Source organism: Mastigoproctus giganteus, chromosome 10, assembly GCF_048544385.1.
Source record: "Mastigoproctus giganteus isolate SK-2022 chromosome 10, ASM4854438v1, whole genome shotgun sequence".
In the NCBI taxonomy this organism is placed as follows: Eukaryota; Metazoa; Arthropoda; class Arachnida; order Uropygi; family Thelyphonidae; genus Mastigoproctus; species Mastigoproctus giganteus.
The window spans coordinates 217467303-217484496 of NC_143584.1; the positions used below are offsets into that span (position 1 = coordinate 217467303).

The 17194-nt window shown below is 37.2% G+C and overlaps 1 protein-coding gene across 2 annotated transcripts in view; it reads left to right on the forward strand.

The window, feature by feature from the left end:
* The window catches only part of LOC150079917 (MOB kinase activator 2-like), a 262414-nt gene that overhangs the window by 158062 nt on the left and 87158 nt on the right, over nt 1–17194 (forward strand). For both annotated transcript variants that reach the window (XM_090382653.1, XM_090382652.1), the window contains exon 2: nt 15573–15736. In XM_090382653.1, coding sequence (XP_090238779.1) covers nt 15573–15736 — 164 coding nt within the window. The remainder of the gene's footprint in view (nt 1–15572; nt 15737–17194) is intronic.

Consider the following 17194-nt stretch of genomic DNA (forward strand, 5'->3'; position numbering starts at 1 on the left):
CTTCTGTTTTCTAGTTATACAGACCCAGCTGTCGAGGTACTGAGACACTTGATCTTTTTCTCACAAACAACCCTTCTAAGTACACAGTCAAAGTGAGTGATCCTCTAGTCACCTCAGATGACATCTTGGTGGTGGTGTCTTCTCCAGTGGAGCCTTTCTCTTGTGGTCATTCTCAGACTCTTGTTGTTTGGCATTACAGGAATGCAAAACAGGATAGCTTGTGAGATTTCTATTCTTCTTTTCTTTGGTTGATTACTGCTTTAATACTACAACTGCCACAACAATCAATTTTACCATTTGCCTACTTTAAATTGCTGCAGTATTGTAGCACTTTTAACTACAGAAGCAAGAGTCCATGCATTTCCTAACTTTGCATTAACTTACAGCAATTGCAAGTAATTTTGCACACATTATTTCTTTTAAATTTTAGCCCTATACCTAAAACTGCCAAAGCAGTCAATTTGACTGTTTTGACAGTTTTAAGCATAGTGACACAGATGCTACTTTGTAAAAATTTGATAAAATTAGCTAATTTTTATACAGTTAATAAAGTGTTTGCATTTATTTACCTTTTGACGAACATGTATTGATTTGAATCACCCTGTGGTTTGTGCAAGTATCCAGGTGCATGCTACTTCAAGTCTGAGCATGTGTAGGGGTCACTACTATATATTGCTGCTCCATGCATTTTTAGTTTAGTTTGGGTGAAACTTTATACATGGAAAAGTATTTCAACAATTTTTACAGTGCTAGTTTCATTGTGTTACTATAATATGGCGATCTCATAGTCTTACCCAAGAGGAGATTTAAAAATGTCTACAGGAATTAGAAAAGCTATCTGAAAATGAGTCTGGAGAGAAGAGTGGAGATGAATTTAGAGTAGAAGAAAGTGACATGGATTGCTAATGAAAGAGGTGAGGAATCTAGTAGGAGTGAAAATTAATTCTTCTGATCACTTGTACATCAAATGATACTGTAGATAATACACACTGTCATAATCATAAAAACTGTCTATCAGTGGGCAGTAAATATACTTAAACATCTGGGCACATATGGGAAACAAAATGTAATGGTCCTTCAGCTGGATGTGCACTGCAAAGGAACATAATTTCTGATAACCCTAGACCAACTGCTTATGCAAGATGAAATGTGTGTATGGATTCTGTGGTAAGTGCACTTCATTTATTTGTAGACTGTTCAGTGATAAAACACATATAGAACTGCACTGAAATTGAAGGATAATAATTGGTCTATATCCATTCAAGATCTGGGCACTTTTATTGCTGTACTTTTAAGCTTGTGGAGCATATAATGCTAAAAATTTAGAACTGGATAGTTTGTGGTCAGATGTATGTGGGCCTCAATTTTTTTCATGATACAATGTCACATAACTTTTGTGAAATTAAGCAGTTCATAAGATTCAACATACATTCTTCAAGGAAGGAGCATCTAGTAAATGATAAATTTGCTTTAGCTTCAGAAATACAATACAAATTTATTTCTAACTGTGGAGCTTGCTATATACCTGGAGCAAACATTACCATAGATGAGCAGCTATTTTCAACGAAAGCTGGATGACGATTCACCCGGTATATGACCAAAAAAACAGACACATTTGGTATGAAGTTTTGGTTGCCAGTTGATATTGATTAGTCAGCAGCTAGTTGGCAACTGACTTATCAGTATCTACTGAATATGTCATCCTAAAATTAGTGGAACCATTTTTGAATCGAGGTAGAAACGTAACCAGTGATAACTTCTTTACCAGTTTTGAATTGGCAAAGAAATTAGTCCAAAAAAATACTACCATAATGGGAACTATGAATTATTCTCATAAAAAAAAGTTTCAATGTCCTTAAAAAAAAAAAAAAAAAAAAAGCAGAATTATATTCCGCTTCACCTTTCAAACTTGATGATTGCATTCTGACGAACTATCAGGCCAAAGCAAATAAAAATGTCATAATCTTGAGTATGCTTTATTATACCAGTGTTGCAATAAGTAATGGCATGAAGAAGCCTGAAACAGTATTATATTACAAGAAAACAAAGTATAGGGTTGATGTTTTAGATGAAATGGCTAAAATTATTCAACAAAAGCAGATTCAAAACAATGGCTGGTTTACATCTTTTATAATACATTATATCTTGCCATAATTAACACCTGGGGTATTTATAAAGAAGTGACAGGAAAGTTATGAAAAGAAGAGGTTTTTTTTTTTTTTATTGAATCTAGCTGAAGAACTCAGAAAAGAATATATAGTAGCAGTAGTGGCAAATGATGCAAGAAAGCAAGCTTATATAGCATCAGCCAAAAAAAAAAAAAAAAAAACCCCAGTTCACCCATCCATAACCTCCAAGAATTTGTCTAGTTCTTCCTTGATTTATTCAACCCATCCACTTCCATGACAGATGGAAGCCAGTTCCACCAATCAACCACTCACTGGCTGAAGGTAAACATCTGCACATCTATCCAACAACCATCCTTCCTGAACTTGAATTAATGCCCCCCCCATGTGTGAAGTCTCAACAAGGGGAAGAATACCATTAACATTCAGCTTACTCAATCCATTCAACGCTTCAAACACCACAATCAGATGTCTCACAGGTGTCTAGTCTCGAGATGCTGCAATTTGCAGAACTAAAGCCTTTCTAGGTAATAGTACCCTTTACTTCCCTTCACCAGTCTGGTTGCCCTTCTCTGCACCTGTTCCAGCCAATCTACATTCTTCCAGATGATTCTTTCAGAAGAACTAATTAGACATGTGGCAGAGAAGAAAAATGAATGGGATACATATAAATTAACAGGTGACACAGAAGCCTATGATGGTTATAAGCTGGTCTGTAACCAAGTCACAAAGGAGGTTAGGCAGGCAAAGACAGATTACAAGAAATCTTTGGCACAGGATGCAAAGAAAAACAGCAAAGAGTTCTTTATTTATGTAAACTCTAGAAGGAAGGGGATGAATCAGATTGGTCCACTTGGTATCAATGGTTCAACTGTTGATGATCCTGCTCAGATAGCTAACAAACTAAATGAATATTTTGCATCTACATTCACACATGAGGAGCTGTTTGGGGAGGGGAATGCCAGAGGTGTATTAAACTCTGGCAGTAACCTAGATAATCTTGTAATAGCTGAGAGTAAAGTGGGGGAGAAATTGTTGAAGATAAACATAAGAAAGGCACCTGCGGAGGATGGAATATATCCAGTTATATTAAATGAGGCAGCAAAGGAAGTAAGCAAACCCTTAGCCATAATTATGAGCTTCCTTGGACTCAAGGGAGGTACCCACAGACTGGAGATGTGCAAATGTGACCCCAATTCACAAAGGAGGATCAAAGGCTGACAAAAGTAATTATAGATCTGTGAGTTTAACTTCTGTTCCGGGAAAATTAATGGAGGCACTGGTTAAAGAAGCACTGCAGGATCATCTAGACAAAACTTCAGTTATAGCTAGGACACAGCATGGTTTTGTTAAGGGGAAGTCTTGCCTGACCAATTTGATTGGATACTATGATGTGGTCGCAAAGGAACTAAATGCAAAGAATAATTTTGATATCATATATTTGGATTTTAGAAAGGCTTTTGATACTGTTGCACATGGAAGACCACTGCAGAAATAGGAGCAGTGTGGCATTGGAGGCAAATTGCTACTATGGATAAAGGGATGGTTGAGTGGGAGAAGACAGAGTGGTAATCAGTGGACACTCCTCTTCGTGGACTGATGTTATTAGTGGAGTGCCCCAGGGTTCAGTGTTGGGTCCATTGTTGTTTTCTGTATTTATTGATGATGGTATATTAGGTTAAATGTCCAAGTTTGAAGACAATACGAAGGTCAGCAGAGTTGTTAATGACACTAATGACAGTATGCTGTTGCAACAGGATCTAGAAAAGTTGAGCAGGTGGGCTGAGAGGTGGCAACTGAGGTTTAACATTGACAAATGTAAAGTACTGCATATGGGAAACAGTAACCCCAGAGTAACATATCAACTGTGTGGTACTACACTGACAGTGGTAAAGAATGAAAAGGACCTGGGGATAATTTTGTAGGCAGATATGAAGTTTTCTGAGCAGTGCAGATGGTCTGCAAGAGTAGCTCATGATGTCTTGTCAATGATATACAGGAATTTTTCTAGCAGGGATAAGGAAGTGATTATCCCCTTGTACAAGGCAATGGTCAGGCCCACTCCTTGAGTACTGTATACAGGTCTGGAGGTCTCATTTTAAGAAGGATGTAGAGCTGTTGGAACAAGTACAGAGAAGGGCAACAAGGTTAGTGAATGGAACAAAGGGTTGCTCTTAAGAAGAAAGGCTTAAGTTTTGCAAATTACAGTGTCTGGAGACGAGGCATCTCCGAGGTGATCTGATTGAGGTGTATAAAGGCCTAAATGGTTTGAGCCTGCATCAATTCTGATGGGATTCTTCCTCTTGCTCAGAATAATCACCTGAGAGAAAGAAATTCAAAATGAGGAAAGACATTTGTAGGATAGATGTGCGGAAGTTTTCCATTAGCCAGTGGGTGGTTGATTGCTGGAACAAACTTCCATCTGTTGTTGTAGAAGTTGATAGCTTAAATAGGTTCAAGGCAGTACTAGATAAACGTTTTGGAGTGAGTGGATGGGTGAAATGAGAAGGGTGTGTGTGTTTTTTTTTTTTTTTTGGCTGATGCTATATAAGCTTGCTTTTTCACATCATGTGCCTTTGCTAATGCTATTTACTTTTTATTTCTTAAAGCAAGACCTCCAGACCTGTATATAGTACTCAAGATGTGGCCTAACCATGGCTTTATATAAAGGGATAATCACCTCCTTATCCCTGCTAGCAAAGTTTTTGTATATCGTTGACAAAACACCATGAGCTGTCCTGGCAGTATGTCTGTAGTGCTCAAAGAATTTCATGTCTGACTGAACAATTACCACCAGATCTTTTTCATTTTCCACCAACCTGAGTGTATTACCACACATTTGATAAGTTACTCTGGAGTTACTGCTACCAATGTACAGTACCTTGCATTTTCCAGTGTTAAAACCATTTCTCAACCCATTTTTTTCTAGATTTTGTTGCATTAGCTCACACTGATGACTGTCATTAACCACTCTGGCAACATTGGTACCATCTGAAAACTTAAGACATTAATCCTGATATACCTTCATCAATATTGATAAATATTGAAAGAAACAATTGACAAGCACTGAACCTTGGGGAACTCCACTAATAACATTAGTGCACGAAGAGCAGTGCCCATTGATAACCACTATCTTTTTCCACTTCACCATCCATTTATCCATTGCAGTGACTTGCTCTTAATGCCACATTGCTCCAGTTTGTATAGCAGTTGTTTATGTGCAACAGTATCAAAAGCCTTCCTGAAATCCAAGTATTGTATATGATATCAAAATTATTTTTTGCATACAGTTCCTTCGTCACTGCATCATAATATCCTATCAGATTGATTCAACAATAATACTGCTCCTTGACAAATGCATGCTATGATTGCAGATCAAACCTGTAACATAAGTGGCCATGTATATATGTGGCAAGTGTACAGGAACTATTGAAAAAAAATATTTGTTTTAATTGTGAAAATTAATTTTTGAGCTTCAGTTTATTTCTTAGACAAAGTTTGTGTTCAAGTTTTTGCTATCAGAAATATTAGTTTTATGCATATTACCATAAGCACAACACTATGTACCATTGTCAGTTACTTTTATCAAGAGTAGCTCATGGTCAATGATATACAGGAATTTTTCTGGTAGTGAAAAGGAGGTGATTATCCCCTTGTATAAGACAATGGTTAGGCCACACCTTGAGTACTGTATACAGGTCAGGAGGCCTCATTTTCGGAAGGTTTTAGAGCTGCTGGAAAGAGTACAGAGAAGGGCAACAAGATTAGTGAATGGAACAAAGGGTTGCTCTTACGAAGAAAGGCTTAAATTTTGCAAATTACAGTGTCTGGAGACTAGGCACCTCCGGGGTGATCTGATTGAGGTGTATAAAGCCTTGAAAGGTTTGAGCATGCTCAATGCTGATGGGATTCTTCCTCTTGCTCAGAATAATTGTCTGAGAGGACATAAATTCAAATTGAGGAAAGACGGTTGTAGGATAAATGTGCAGAAGTTTGCCTTTAGCCAGCGGGTGGTTGATTGCTGGAACAAACTTCCATCTGTTGTTGTAGAAGTTGATAGCTTAAATAGATTCAAAGCAGAACTTGGCAAACATTTCAAGTGAATGGATTGGTGAAATGAGAAGGGGTTTTTTTTGGCTGATGTTCTATACGCTTGCTTTCTTGCGTCATATGCCTGTGCTAATGCTAATAAAATGTTGAAAACACAATTTAAAAGTTAAACCACCAATGGCAGTGTCAGATATTTTTGCTAGCCAGCAGTTCTAGTAAATCTTTTGATGTTAATGTTTGCTCAGATCATGTCAGTGAATTATTCTTGTAGAAATAAAATCCTTTACTCCACATTCTTCCACATTAAAATCTCATCCTTTATCTAAACCTTGGTTTTCCAATAAATGTGCTAAGGCTGTTTGAGATAATGTTGTATATCACAATTGGCTGGCATCCAAATTTCCAGGTTTACTTTCTGCCTGCACTTAAAGCTCACAACAACTGTAATGCAGTTATTAGTCAGTTCAAACTAGATTTTGAACAGGCTAAGAGTAGAAAGCTTGCTTTTTTTTTAAACTATAGTCAGTCATTCTGGTCCCTTGCCAGAGCTAATGGCTGCAACTTTTGATCATCTGTATTCCTACCTCTTAAAACCTGATAGTTCTGTTGCCATCTCAGCTAAAGATAAAGCTGACCTGCTTGCATCCTACTTTCTTCTAACTTGTGTATTGACAGTCTTGATAAACCATCTCTTACTCTTTAAGGAGAAGCCTTGTCTGATCAATTTGATTGGATACTACAGTGCATCTCAAAGGAACTGTATGCAAAAGATAAATTTAATATCATATTCTTGGATTTTAGGAAAGCTTTTGGTACTGTTGCACATTGAAGACTATTGTACAAATTGGAGCAGTATGGCATTAAGGGCAAGTTGCTAATATGGATAAAGGGATGGTTGAGTTGGTGAAGACAGAGTGGTAATCAATGGACACTGCACTTTGTGGACTAATGTTATTAGTGGAGTCTCCCGTGGTTCAGTGTTTGGCCCATTGTTGTTTTCTATATTTATCAATGATATTGATGAAGGTATATCAGCCGTAATGTCCAAGTTTGCAGATGATACAAAGGTTGGCAGGGTTGTTAATGATGGTACACTACTGCAACAGGAGCTAACAAAGTTGGACAGATGGGCTGAGAGGTGGCAGCTGAAGTATAACATTGACAAATGCAAAGTACTGCATATGGGTAACAGTATAAATGTACAAACTGGGTGGTATTACACTCAGGGTAGTGGAGAAGGACTTAGGAGTAATTGTGCAGTCAGATATGAAGTTTTCTGAGCAGTGCAGACAGGCCGCCAGAGCAGCTCATGGGGTCTTGTCAATGATATATAAGAATTTTGCTAGCAGGGATTAGGAGGTGATTATCACTTTGTATAAGGCAATGGTTCAGGCCACACTTTGAGTACTGCATACAGGGCTGAAGGCCTTGTTTTAGGAAGGATGTAGGGCTGCTGGAATGAGTACAGAGAAGTGCAGGGAGATTGGTGATGACACCTAAAGGGTTGCTCTTACCAAGAAGGGCTTAAATTCTGCAAATTGCAGTGTCTGGAGACAGGACACCTGCTTGGTGATCTGATTGAGGTGTATAAGGCCTTGAATGGTTTAAGCAAGCATCAATGCTAATGGGATATATTCTTGCTCAGATTATGCACTTGAGGGGGCATAAATTGAAATTGAGGAAAGACAGTTGTAGAATAGATGTGCAGAAATTTGCCTTTAGCCAGCAGGTTGTTGATTGCTGGAACACACTTCCATCTGACATTGTGGAAGTTGGTAGCTTAAATAAATTCAAGGAAGAACTGGACAAACTTTTGGAGCAAATTGGATGGCTGAAGTGGAAGGCTTTTTTTTTTTTTTTTGCTGATGCTGTATAAGTTGACTTTCTTACATCATATGCCTTTGCTAATGCTGCTCCCAGTACACTCCACTCAATTCCTTCTTTGGTTTTCCGTCAAAAGGATGTGAGAAGAACTTTGAAGAATCTTGATGCCTGTTCTGTGTCATTTTTTACACTTATTTATTCTGCTTGTTTTCCCCCTCTGCTTCAAAATTTTATTACCAGCCAGTTCCTAAAAAGTGTGACAAATTCCTTCCATCCATTTATCGTTTCATTGCCCTTACTCCTACTCTTTCTAAGGTAATGGAGAAATTCATTAGCTGCCAATGTTTAAGCTATCTAGAAACTTTTCACTTGATCAGCAATCACCAATATGAATTCCATCAGTGTCATTCCACTGGTGATATAGTAGCTTGTGTTAACCCATCTATTCAGTATATAATATCGGTGTAGATACACCATAGTTAACCCATAAATTTGAACTACGTATGTAGTGTAAAGGGCATCATTTTAATTGTATCTCATATTGTTGGGTGCCTTCGCAATGAGATAGTTGGTATTGCACTACTTCAAATAAATAACGCTTCTCTAGTAGAGAAGACTACTGTTATTTATTTTCAGAGGATACCACCACCCAAACGTTTCGAGGCTAGTGGGCTTCATCCTCAGTGGGTGGGCAGGTACCCTGGTAATGCAACATGTCATCACAGTTGCAAAGTTATTTCCACAATATGAGATGCCAAAGGGTGTTGGTAATAATGTATTAGAAAACAAAATGCACAAGACATAATTCCTTATGGGTTTTGGTAATTAACTATATAATATCGGTGTAGATACACCATAGTTAACCCATAAATTTGAACTATGTATGTAGTGTAAAGGGCATCGTTTTATTTATGGGTTAACTATGGTGTATCTACACTGATATTATATAGTTATTTACCAAAACCCATAAGGAATTATGCCTTGTGCATTTTGTTTTCTAGGACATATTCAGTGGAAAGTTTGGCAAAAGGTCTAAATAAGCTTTCAATTTATGTTTTCTATAATAGGTATCCAGTTTTCTCTCTGACTGCTCATTGTGGGGGATGGTAGATGGCTATCTGTCTTTGAATATCTCCACTAATGTTGGTGTTCCCCAAGGTTCAGTTCTTTCTCCCACTCTTTTCCTTTTGTATATTAATGGCCTTCTATTGACTTCAAATCCTATCCATAGTTTTGCTGCTGATAAACTGGAAGGTGGATTGCTTTGCCCAATACAAACAGCTTCAACTTCTTGACTATCCACTACTAATTCCTTAAATGCTGATCTCCAGCTAATTTTCTAAAACTCAGTCCAGTCTTATATCTCACAAAAAAAGATTCTTATGCTTATCTTCAGTGACACTCAGATTTCTAGACAAGGTCACATATCTCTCTAAGGGATTACCCTGACTTCTAATCTCTCTAAGCTTTAGCATATCACTAATGTTGCTTCTTCTGCATCTGAAAAAAAACAATTTCCTCTTTTTCTCTCAGCATTACTTTTCTTCTAAACAGCAACTCATTCACTCTGTACAAATCTCAAATACACTCTACCATAGAATATTGTTCCACATCTGGGGGCAGTGCTTCCATAACCTCTCTGTCTTGTAGACTCCATTCAGAAAGAGGGCAGTTAGGTTAATTAATGACCCATCTCTTACAAAGTCTGTCAGCTCTCTGTATCATAGACATTCTGTTTCTACTGCAGCCTTTCTTATGGATGCTTCCATGGGCACTGTTGTTCTGAATTAGCTTCTATAATTCCCCCCCCCCCCTTCAAAGAAGTCCGGACACTTGCTGCAACCAATTAGCATCCTGTTACTGTCCAACTTCAAATTCACAGAATCAACTTTTCTTCTTGATTTGTTCTGTCAACTTTTATTTTTGGAAGAACCTCCCTTTGCATATATTACCTGTAAATTACAGTCTACAGAAATTTGTGTCTGTCAACAAGTATCTTTTATCTTCCCAACTTTCAACCCACACACACAGTACTAAAGTTTAATACCTTTCATGTTTGGGTTTTTTTATTTATATAAAAAATAAATAAATAATAATAATAAAAAAAAGCATGGACAGGTTTGGGGTGGGAGTTAGTTGTAGGTAAGCTTTTTACATTGCATCATTTGCCACTGCTAATACTATATAATATCAGTTTGTTTCTTTGCATTAAGTGCTTCAAAAATGTGAAAGTTTGTTTTGAGTAAGTTGATGACAGTTGATCTTTGAATTCCATCATGAATTGGAGTATTTAGGCCTTTATGAAGGACTGATGTTTTTTTTTTTTTTTTATGTGAACCCCAAACACGAGAGGTATTAGAACCTATAGTACTTAGTACCGTGCTTGGGTTGGAGGTTGAGAAGACGAAAGAAGATATTTGTTGACATTGGACTTGAACTTCTGTAGATTGTAATTTTCAGGAAATACGTATGAAGGAAGGTTGTTCCAGAAAACGGCAGTTGAATGAATAAATGAGGAAGATGAAAAGTTGGTTCTGTGGGTTTGAAGTTGGACAGTAAATGGATGTTGGCTGGTGGCGGCACGTGTTCGGACTGTTTTGAAAGAGAGAGCGGGAATTATAGAAGCCAATTCAGAAGAACAGTGCCCATGGAAATATCTGTAGAAGAGGCATGCAGCAGAAACAGTACGTCTATGAGAAAGCGAGTGGAGAGACTCTGTTAGAGATGAATCATTAATTAACCTAACTGCCCTCTTCTGAATGGAATCAAGAAGCCTGAGAGAGGTTTTGGGGGCACCACCCCAAATGTGGGAACAATATTCCATGGCAGGGCGGATTTGCGATTTATACAGAGTGAGCAGCTGTTTGGAAGAAAAGTAACGCCGAGAGCGAAAGAGAAAACCAAGTTTTTTAGATGCAGAGGAAGCAATATTTGTAATGTGCTTGTGCCAAGAGAGATTAGAAGTCAAGGTAATCCCCAAAAGAGATATATCCTTTTGCCTAGAAATTGGAGTGTCACTAAAGATAAGCATAGGAGCAGAAGAATCCTTTTTGCGAGATATAAGACAAGACTGAGTTTTAGAAGGGTTGAAATCAACTAAGTTGTCTTTGCCCCACTGGAGAATTACCTGAAGATCGGCATTTAAGGAATTGGTAGCAGATTTTCGAGAAGTTGAAGCTGATTGAGCAGGGCAAGGTTTCTCAAAATGGAAAGTTGAATGCAATGTGCTATCATCGGCAAAACTATGGATAGGATTTCCAGTCAATGGAAGAAGGTCATTGATATACAAGAGGAAAAGAGTGGGGGAAAGAACTGAACCTTGGGGGACACCGGCATTAGTGGAGAAGTTAGAAGACAGAGAGCCATCTACCATCACCCTCAGCGAGCGATCAGAGAGAAAACTGGATAACCAATTACTAAAAACAGTTGGCAAACCATAAGATGGAAGCTTGTTTAGAAGACCTTTATGCCAAACACGATCGAAAGCCTTTGAGATGTCAAGAGCAACTGCTTGTGTTTCACCGAACCTTTCCATTGAAGTAGTCCATAAATGGGTAACATAAGCCAGAATATCACCAGTGGATCGACACCGACGGAATCCATACTGGCGATCGTTGATCAGACGGAAGGTTTCTAGGTAGTTTAAGAGTTGGCGGTTAATTGATTTCTCCATTACTTTAGAAAGAGTAGAAGTAATTGCAATGGGACGATAATTGGATGGGAGGGATTTGTCACCCTTTTTAGGAACTGGCTGAATATGAGCAAATTTCCAAGCAGAAGGAAAAACACCTTTGGAATAAGAAAATGAAAAAAGGCGGCAAAGAATAGGAGTAAGTTCAGGAGCACAGATTTTGAGAACAAGTGGAGAAATACCATCAGGACCTGGAGCTTTCTTAGCATCAAGATTCGTCAAAATCCTTCTGATATCCTTTTGACGGAAGACCACAGGAGGCATTGAATGGACCGTGTTGGGAATGGTGGGAGGTGTTTTACCAAGTTCATTAATACATGAGCTGGAAGAAAAATGGGATGCTAGCAGGTCAGCTTTATCCTTGGCTGAAGTGACAACAGAACCATCTGGTTTGGTCAGAGGTGGAAGCAGAGATGGGCAAAAGTTGCGGCCAATAGCTTTGGCAAGAGACCAGAATGCTCGGCTACCATTAGGGCAAGAAGCAAGTTTTCTACTCTTAGCCTGTTCAAACTCTAGTTTGGACTGATTAATAACTGCTTTACAATTGTTGCGAGCTTTGGTGTAGGCAAAAAATGAAACTGAAGAATTAGAAACAAGCCAATTACGATATGCAACATTCTTCTCTTGAACAGCCTTAGCACATTTATTGGAAAACCAAGGTTTAGATAAAGGACGAGATTTTAAAGTGGAGTGTGGGATAAAGGATTCCATTCCTGCAAGAATAATTTCACTGACACGATCTGAGCAAACGTTGACATCAGGAGTTTTGAAACAGTAATCCGACCAAGGAAAAGAAGAAAAGAAGTCTCGCAGGTCATCCCATTTTGCATTCTTGTAATGCCAAACAACACGAGGTTGGGAATAGCCATGAGATAAAGGTTCCATTGGAGAAGAGACAATCACCAAGTTGTGATCTGAAGTGCCTAAAGGACCTCTCACTTCGACCGTGTACTTAGAAGGGTTGTTTGTGAGAAAAAGATCAAGCGTATTGGCTGTATGATTAGGATTGTCCGGTATTCTTGTAGGTAAATGAACAATCTGTGCTAGGTCATTAGTAATTGCAAAAGCCTCAGCATCTCGACCTGCTGGGTCGGTGTGACTAGAAAACGGAAGCCAGCTGGAGTTGTGAACATTAAAATCACCAAGGAAAATTACCTCACTGTTAGGAAAGTTGGACTGGAGAAAGTCAAGTTGCAACGAGAGGAAGTCAAAGAGCTCCAAGTGATTAGTGGAGTTGGGAGAACGGTAGAGACAACAGATGAATTTGACACAATGAGGTAGAGAGATTTAAGCCAGAGAAGATCAAAGAGAGGAGATTCCAAATTGCCAAGTCTCTGACAGGGAATATCAGAACGGACATATGCACAAGTACCACCTTTGAGGCGAAAGGAATCATACAGCGAATAATTTGGGCATCTGAGATGAACAGTAGTTGAATCAGCCGATAACTGAGATTCTGTCAGAAAAAGTACATGGGGTTTGGCAGACTGCAAGTGGAAATGGACATCGTTGAGATTAGAATTGAGACCACGTATATTTGTGAAATGAATTAGGAAATGTATAATTATAGAGAAATCTTTTCAAAAGTTTTAGGATTGTGGACGAGATGGAGATAGAGATGAAGTCTTAAAGTATGTATTCTTATATTTTGGGAGAGGAAACACTTTGTATACCAACCATTAATGAGGAAGAAGTTAACTTGTAGAACTTGGCCAATGAAATGAACTATTAAGTCAGTGATACAGGTACATGAAATACTGTTTGGAAATTTACTTTCAACTAGTTGATTGTTAGAACAAACTTCCATCAGGTGTTGTAGAAGTGGGTTAGTTGGAATATATTTAAGGAAGAACAGACAATTATTTGAGGGATGGACAAGTGATGTGAGCAAGTGTGCTTGATTATTAAAAAGTTATAACAGCAATACAGAAATGCTCTATGCAGTTTTTGGTATTAGTAATGGCAAATGAAACAAAGCAAGCTTATACAGAATCAGCCAAAAAAAAAAAAAAAAAAATCTGACTATCTCCTTTAGTAATTTGTTCAATTCTTACCTAAATTTATTTAAGCTACTCGCTTTTTTCAGCACCATATAGAAATTTGCTCCAGTGATCAATCACTCTCTGACTGAAAGCAAAACTGAGTCAAGTATCTATCTTGAAACTAATCTCTTTTCAATTTGTGTCCCCTCATGTGTATTGCCCGAGAATGACTAGGGATGCCATCAATGTTTAGTTTGATCAATCTGTTTAAAGCCTTAAACACTTCAATCAGGTCTCCTCACAAGTACATTGTTTCCAAGACTTGGTCTTTCATAATAAGAGCACCCTTTTGTGCCCTTGACTAATCTGGTTACTCTTCTCTGTACCTGTATGCAGTACTCAAGGTGTGACCTGACCATTGCTTTATACAATGGATAGTTGGGCTGCATTTTCAAAACCAAAATGGAGTTCTGCTAATAGTTTACACATTTTCGAAAATGTGTAAACTATTAGCAGAAAATTGAATTATTAATGGTGTGATTATGCAAATTTTAGTGTTTCATCAGTGTAGTTTTGGTTAGATTTGCATCGGAATTGGAGAAATAGGGCTATCAAAAATCAGATAACAAATATGCACTGAAAAATTTCAGTTTTAAATTATGTACTGTATGACCACAAATGTGTCAAAGCATTGTGTAAATTGAACACCCTTTCTTCAAACTGACATTCTTTGACGCAGTATTAAATACACTGAAAATTACTGTTTAAAATATCAAACCCCAACAAAATCTAAAATTTTACTGAATACAGAGTTTGATAGGTTTAATTGCTTCGCAAAGTAATAAATTCCACCTGATCAAGAAACATGTTGCTACAGAGCATTACAGAAATTTTTAATGTTTGCAAGAAATTATTTGCAATTGCTGAAATCTACCCAAACTGTTCTGCCCTTATAGGGCTAACTTGGGTTGTATGTGTGATCACAGAATATAGAAAGACTTTCTTGTACGACCCATGATATATATATATATTTTTTTTTCTTTCTCTCCTTTTAATAATAAATATGGCTTTTTTTTTTTTTTTTTTTACTTTAGTCCTAATGCGCAAGTTTTCCAGACAGCTTAGATCTGAACAAATTTGTTGATATCCATGCTTAAAGTATAATGTTGACTCAGTTTTGCTTCTGCATACCAAATCACACATTTGTTTAGAAGCACATATTCTCTGATTCGGGTCAATCACAGAATATAAAAGGGCCGGTCTAATCTGCTTTGTCAGTCTACTTCCCAAAGTGTACCACTGCTAAACCTCTATTGTATTATAGTATATGTTTGTTAATTTTTTAAGCACTTTTGATTTATTTTTTTCTTACAAAATGGCTGGTGAAAGTTCAGTGCCACTGATGGTTGTTTAAAATGCTTGATGAAAAGGCAATCACATCAAAAGTGAAAAGTAATAATGCCCAGTGAAGAATAGAGTAACAAAGTGATCACAATGGTTTTAATGTATTGCACTATGAATGGCAGCTGATTAAACATGTTTGCATTTTTATCTTTAAAAGTTGCAAATTGAGCCCTTGTTCAGGAACATAATGTCTGTTGTGTTATTCTTTATGGCAAAGTTTATTTTGATTTACACAATGTCAACTTGCACCACTTTTTTCAAAGAATGTAACTTGCTTGTTTTTTTTTAGCAACATATTGCTCAGACTTGATTAAGAAAGAGCTTTGTATCAACTGGTGATCTTCCAGTTGATTGAATAAATATGGTTTGAAAACTTATAATTTTTAAAAAATAAAAAATTGGCAGAGTTTTTAATATATTTTTTACTTTCAAAAACAAATTAATATTTGATATTTAAAATCAAATAATTATATTGAATGTTCTAATTTTTTTTAGGAAAGCCCGTCGGAAAGAAAAGGATGTGGCAGCTCCATCACAGGAAGAACCTAAATTGTACTTAGAATCAGCTGTATTAGAATGTACAGTACCAGATAATAGGTTAAAAGAAATTGTAGATTTGCCACCAAGAGTGGATTACAATGAGTGGTTGGCTTCTCATAGTAAGTTCTTTCTTTTAATAAAATTGTGCATCAATTAGGAGTCGTTATATGTATATATTGTAGAGTAAAGAGTGGAATCCTATTCAGGTGTGAATCAGTGTTATCCCATGCAATGAAATTATTTTATTTTAATACAATGAACAGTTTCTCTTTATCATAATCAAAAATAATAATTCATAATTGATTGTTAATGGAAGTGCAGTAAACCTTATGAAAGAAAAATACTGATGGGGAAACAAACATTCATTGTCATTTATCCTTCCTTCCTTTGTGAAATTTGTCTTTTATTTTAAAAATAAGTTGATTGCCTTTCTTTTACATGTTACTTCTGAAGGCTCCTATTGTAATATGGAACGGTGGTATGACTGTAGGCATATCTGATGCCCACTCTTCCCATTTCTCTGATATCTGGATGAAACTATTCCCCCTTGTGTGTTGCTAACAGCTCAGATTTTCAAGGAAAGAACTCGGATCTGAGAAAAAAATTGGGGTTTTATACTCTTATTTCAATCCAACTTTTTGAATTTATTGAACATGCTTTCGACGCTTTGGTGGTAATTGGTATTCCCTAAAACATCAACGGATAAATACAGCTGGCCAATAAATCGGAATGTCTTATAATGGGGGATTTTTACTTTTCAGATATTGACTTGAACTTGTTCGTTTATCATTCACACAGTAGTAAGACTTTTGTGAATTTATATTGGGTTATTCTTTTCTACACCAATATGTTAGAGAAGCAAAAAAGAGAAAGTAATACTCTTGATCTGAATATCAGCAGTGTCCCTTCTTGCATTAAGCATCTGCCGATAAAATATCCACTAGATTTGTGGTGATCGCAATGTAAATACTGGGCTGTTGTTATTTTCAATATTTATTGATGATATTGTTGGAGGCATATCAGGCCAATTGTCTAATTTTTCAGATGAAGCAAAGGTTCACAGTGTTTAATGACAGCAATCAGGATATGCTACTGCAACAAGATATAATTAAATTAGGTAGAGAGGCTGCAAAGTGACAAATTTTAACATTGACTAATGCAAGGTGAGGGGAACAAAAAAGTGCTCTTACCAGGAACAAAAAAGTGCTCTTCATTTCTGCCAATTGCAGTAATCCCAGAATAGCATACCACCTGTGCGGTACCACACTCAGGATAGTAGAGAATGAAAAGACTTGGGGATTATTGTGCAGTCAGATATGAAGTTCTGTGAGGTGCAAGCAGGAAAGCTGATGAGGTTTTGTCAATGATATACAGGAATTTTGCCAGCGGGAATAAGGAGGTGATTATCCCATTTCATAAGGCAATGGTTATGCCACGTCCTGAGTACCACACACAGTTTTGGAAACCTTTGTGAAAGGATGTGGATCTGTTGCACAGAGAAGAGCAGCAAGATTAGTGAGGGGAACAAAAAGTGCTCTTACCAGGAAAGGCTTCATTTCTGCCAATTGCAAGGAAAC